This window comes from Chelonoidis abingdonii, chromosome 5 (assembly GCF_003597395.2).
Source record: "Chelonoidis abingdonii isolate Lonesome George chromosome 5, CheloAbing_2.0, whole genome shotgun sequence".
In the NCBI taxonomy this organism is placed as follows: Eukaryota; Metazoa; Chordata; order Testudines; family Testudinidae; genus Chelonoidis; species Chelonoidis abingdonii.
The window spans coordinates 36,443,535-36,448,538 of record NC_133773.1 but is presented as its reverse complement, the minus strand read 5'-3'; the positions used below and the strand labels follow the sequence as shown (position 1 = coordinate 36,448,538).

The 5,004-nt window shown below is 42.3% G+C and overlaps 1 protein-coding gene across 2 annotated transcripts; it reads right to left on the bottom strand.

The window, feature by feature from the left end:
* Positions 1 to 2,363: 2,363 nt before the first annotated feature.
* DDIT4L (DNA damage inducible transcript 4 like) lies at positions 2,364 to 4,771 on the bottom strand. 2 transcript variants are annotated; one of them, XM_032763050.2, is made up of 3 exons: positions 4,597 to 4,771; positions 3,927 to 4,067; positions 2,364 to 2,926 (listed from the first exon to the last, which is right to left on the bottom strand). In XM_032763050.2, the coding sequence occupies exons 1-3, from the start codon at positions 4,625 to 4,627 to the stop codon at positions 2,439 to 2,441; spliced, it is 660 nt and encodes a 219-aa protein (XP_032618941.1). In that variant the 5' UTR covers positions 4,628 to 4,771; the 3' UTR covers positions 2,364 to 2,438. The 2 variants fall into 2 exon arrangements, with proteins under 2 accessions (XP_032618941.1, XP_032618942.1); XM_032763051.2 differs by lacking the exon at positions 4,597 to 4,771 and adding an exon at positions 4,380 to 4,534.
* Between the last annotated feature and the right edge of the window lie 233 nt (positions 4,772 to 5,004).

Sequence of the window (5,004 nt, the reverse complement as noted above, 5' to 3'; positions counted from 1 at the left end):
CCAAACGATGTTCCTGCTGTTCTTCCAGCAGGGGTCAGTGGTAGTCATTTTGGCCTCCGCAGTGAGGAAGGGGGATTACAGTGGCAGTTAGAGGAAAGAAGGAGCACGGCCCAGCCAGACGCTTAACGGAAGTCAGGATAGAGCTTCAACATTCTCTCTTTGTTTCCTTATACTCCCTTGTCTACCTCTAGCCATCTGTTCCTTGTTCTACGCTTTAGAACACAACACAAGCTCTTTGGGACAGGAACTGTGCAGCACCTAGCATGAGGGGGTTCTAGGGCACTACCATCATATGATGAACGTGAGAGAAGAATGATCTCAAAGACAACCTACATCTGAAAGGTAAAAATAGACTTTTATTGTCAGTATAGACAAACCCATTTTCTTGCACAGGAATCGGTTTCAAGAACAGTGCCAGCAAGTAATTGCTATCTTGAAGCTCGAAAGGGAAGCCAAACAGTTCAGGGGGAGGGGACTCAACATCTATACATCAGTGCAGAGAGATCCAACCATACAAAGTGACACCATCATTTAAGGCATCGACATTAAAACATTAAAAGCAGTACAAGTGCTAAACAAGTCAGTTTACAATGGTCCAATTCTGATAAGGCAAAGGCTCAATAGCTGTGAGGTGCAGTAACTTCCAAATGTTAGAAGAGTGCAGTTCTGTAATCCAGCTAAGCCAGTTACACTGTATACCTAATATGCAACTTGATGGAGAACACACACATTTCCCCCTCCTCCATCACACACTTGGTAAGTGTCAAATTGTGCCATAAGTGTTTCATACATGTTGATGTAGCTTAAGTACTTGCAAGATAAGTCTTCAAGAGAATGACTGCTAGGAGCCAAGACACATGGGAAACTGCCTTGGTAGACATGTAGCCTCTATTATCTGTTGATAGTCATCTTCCAAGAAACCCAAGTGCCAGCAACAAAGACACGATGCATCTTTCAACTTTTCCCCCCCTCTCAGAAGAGTGGCATATAGCCAGAGAACTGTTACTGAGAAACATGGCAGGGAAAAATAGACTAAAAGATTAGGCAAACCTCTATCCTCTTACCCCCATACTGCATAGTGTTGATATCTGCCCCTGGCCGGATCTGAAAGATGTTGCTTCAGTTACAGACAGTGACAGTCACTATTTCAGTTCATGGTCTTTTGAAAATTCTTGTGTTTTATCTAGGCCAACTAGTCAGTCTATTTGAACACAGGGAGACTAGTTAATCTTCAACAGAAGTGGTGTAAAATTGAAATCGAAGTCTCTAGGGAAGATGAGGGGGAAAACGAGGAAAGACATTTGAGCAGCAAAGTAAGTATCAGGTTGAACACTAGCTAAACTTTAGCTACCTTGGAGAATGAAGAGGGCAGGTTAATGAAAGGGAGAAACTGCCAGGACATTCCAGAACCAAAGTGGGGCTACTATGATGGTGGGGAGAACTGAAACCCCCATGAGGTGTCCTCTGAAGTGCATGAGCTACCATGCCAGAACAGAAAAAAATCCTCCAGACTTTGGAGAGGAGCTAGCAGGAGAACAAATGAAAGTGTTTCTTGGTTCCATTTGGAGGAAGGGATATGGCAAGGGAATACCAGGATTCAGTTTTCTGGCCCAGTAAAGAGGGCAACTCTGAGTGCAGACATATTCCATTTTCAAACCCAAGTATGAGGTAGGCAAGTGTTTCCAAGACAACGATTTAGCATTTCTGCTTGGGAAGTTATCTTGCATTTAAATCCATCTTTGCTGCCCAAATTGCATTGTTTTCCAGTTTTTAAAAAGCAAAAAAATATTCAAACACAACTGACTATTGTTTTGACTAGTCATTTGCCCCTTAACACTTCAAGAAGTTTAAAAAAGTGCACATTGCTGAGATTGCAGTGCAAATTGGCATAGTCCTTAGATTGAGCAAATTATGTTTGGTACATAACCCCTAGGAAAAAATTGTGAAATATTTACTTTTGCCCCAGGTTGATCAGCCTGCTACCTTTTAAGAGGCAAGATCCATTTCTTGGTTTGGGCAGGGGAGTTTGACATCCACTATATTTAATTAGCTGAACACTATTTTAACAAGAACTCTAGAGTCTTCCATGAGACCTTTTGGGACTATAAACCTATGCTAGTAGAGTTATTTCCATGGCATAAGAACTTTCTATAGAAAAATGGTCAGTAACAATTACTAGGCTGACTGCAGGACAGGTCAACTAGATGCTAACCATAAGTTTCAAGTAAAAAGTTAGCTTTGTTCTCACCTTTTTTGCACCCCCAGTAAAGGCAGGCAGACAGCCGCACTGGGAATATCTTATGCCAGCCTGAAGGCTTACACATTGGGGTGTCTGCGCAGCCCATACAGAGCACAATGGTTGCTGTGCATGAAATCAAACTGTAAAGCAAGGTACCTCTTAAAAATTCAGGTGCAGTTTTAAACATGCAACAAGATTTCTAGCATTCTTCAATAACTGTCCCAATCAAGGAGTAAAGTTTTTTTTTAATAAGCCGAAACCCAGGACTCAGAATCAGAGTACGTTTGCTGCCAGATGCGAAACAAGCTCGGGTAAAGAAAAAGTCCCTGAAACCGGGCCATGAGCAACAGTCCTGCTTGAATACAAGCATCAGTTCAAAAGTAGGAACAATACTGGGGTCATAGATAATCTTATCCAACTTTTTACATACATTTCCAATTTCTAAATTGACATGGATAATGCAACCTCTCAAACCACAAGGCTCAGTTGAAGAAAGCCGCAATACATCTTGAGCTATTTTCTTGGTTAGTTTTTCTGGTATCAGAACCTTTGAGCAGTGAAGTTTGGTCTGCTTTGATTTGGATAGGCAGTTCTCCAACATTTTAACTAAACTCTGACAGGTTCTTTCCTCAAACACCACCTCATTAAGGTTGGGTTCAGGCACAACGTAATCCCAGTAGTCAAAGTCTGCAGGAGAATTAATTATGAGAAGACATGAGGAGGAAAGACACATAGTAACATACCAGTAACTGGAAAGAGGCAGACAACAAACCTACCTGTTAATTTTCCTGAAGTATTAAATAGTGATAGTCAGCAAGCCAGCATGAGCATACTACAGTGTCAGTTTTAATTCTCATTCATGTAAGAAACCACACTACACAATGTATATTTTGTGTGTGCTGCCAACAGCAGTCTGTGGTCACTTTAACTAATTCAAAATACAGATGATAAAGTTAACCAGCATAATCAAGAGAAATGTATTACTGAAAACTTAATAAAGTCATTCTCCACTGGGGAGAGGACTTCACAATCATCACTCATGCTTATCGCCACAGGATGATAAAGAAGCTGGCCCCTTGAAAACATGAAATTAGTTTGCTTAAAGGAGAAGTGATAGCTTTGCACTTGGTCATCTGCTTTCTAATGTGATCAGCCCTTAGCGTGGCAGGCTGCCAAGGGCTGAGATTGTTTAGTACATACATGGAAGTAAGTAACTTGCTCATCCCAGTAAACTACTGAAAGCTGTGAAGTATACTGCAAGTGCATTAGTAATACAACCCATTTATATGGAGAGGCAGTTAAACTGTTTCACAAGTCTATTTATAGCCACCTATAGTGAGTCAGGATAAGCCACTACAATTCTTGCAAAAAATCTAATCTTCCACTCATTCTGAAAAGTTTATTAGGATCATCTTTGCAGCTACTATTTAGCCATGAAAATCATTTTAGTAACCCTAAAATATTAGTCAGAGGTAGCTCTAAAACATCTCTCCCCCCCCTCCATGCTTGTAGTCACATAATAATTCATGAGCACAACCTCTACTCAGTTACCCCCCCCATTTACAAACATCCTTGCACTGACACAGTGATAAGCTATACCACCACTTGGGGCTGGACCCCTCCTTCTCTTTTGCAGCCTTACTTTTTAAAGGGGGGGGAGGGGATTGAGAAGGTCAAAGATACTCACCGCTTATGTTTGCGTGGTGAAAGCCTTGGTGTAGCAATTCTGAAATGCATGCAGTGCTTTTACTGCTTACATTGCTAGTTGCAACCATTTTAAAGTACACTCTAAGTAACCTCCAACAGATCTTTATGCCCTTCTGGTTTACTGAAAGGAAAGCACATGTAGCAAGCTTACAAACAAAACAAGTTATCAAGAGACACTATAGCAACAGCAGCCTCAACTCATAGCAACTCTCAGGAAGGAACACTTGCCTGCTAAGAAATGAAAAGAGTAGTCTTGGAGTTTAGTTACACAATCCAAGATGCACTGCCATACTGTTTATAACTCATCCCCTAAAATAGTTTTTGCTTGTGTCAAATGAAAGCCTTCCCTTTTCCTACTGAGAGGAGGCAACATTAATTAAGAACAAAATTAAATCACCTATCAGTAGAATCGGCCCACACGATTTCGTCTTACCTGCTAAAACTTCACAGAAGTTCAATTACAGTATTTATATTTCAAAGAGCTACTTTCAGTTTCAGTGACAAGAAGCACACAAATCCTAAACAACTATATACCTACAATTAATATATACAGTTACTATTCATTAACAACCCCACCTAACCCCCTCCCTCCTACGGATCACGCCGCTGCCAGGGCGCCAGCAATTTATATGCACTTCTCATTTCCCCACCTGTCCGTGCTCCTCCTTCTCCCCACCCCATTCACACTCCCAAGGCGGTGCTCTACTCCGCTAGATCTTTCCCCTCTCATTGGCTGTTGTTCCAAGAGGCTCTGTGGGGAGCAGAGCTGGGACAGGACTCATCCAGTCCCTCATGTGAAGAGGAGCAGCTTGAACGAGGATGGCGAAGGAGAGGAGGGGATCTGGCTAATGATTGGTCAGCGGCAGTGTCAAAAAGATCCAGGGGGTGGGAGAGCTGGAATGGTGATCACCTGACACGTCACACTCAGCCCGGGTCATTCAGCTGAGGTTACAGGTGTGCTGCAAGCAGAGGCTTTAGCGGCACGCACTCCCGGGTCCTCCACCACCCCGATTGTGTATTCTGCTGCCAAGTGCTCGGGGTGGGGTTAAGTAGAATTT

What these genes read in the sequence shown, in the direction of transcription:
- DDIT4L (XM_032763050.2), bottom strand. Translation starts at nt 4,627, where the DNA reads ATGGGGTGGGGAGAAGGAGGAGCACGGACAG. An exon ending in AGAAGGAGGAGCACGGACAG is followed by an intron (nt 4,068 to 4,596) that starts GTGGGGAAATGA and finishes CTTTCCTTTCAG; the next exon opens with TAAACCAGAAGGGCATAAAG. An exon ending in TCACCACGCAAACATAAGCG is followed by an intron (nt 2,927 to 3,926) that starts GTGAGTATCTTT and finishes ATTCTCCTGCAG; the next exon opens with ACTTTGACTACTGGGATTAC.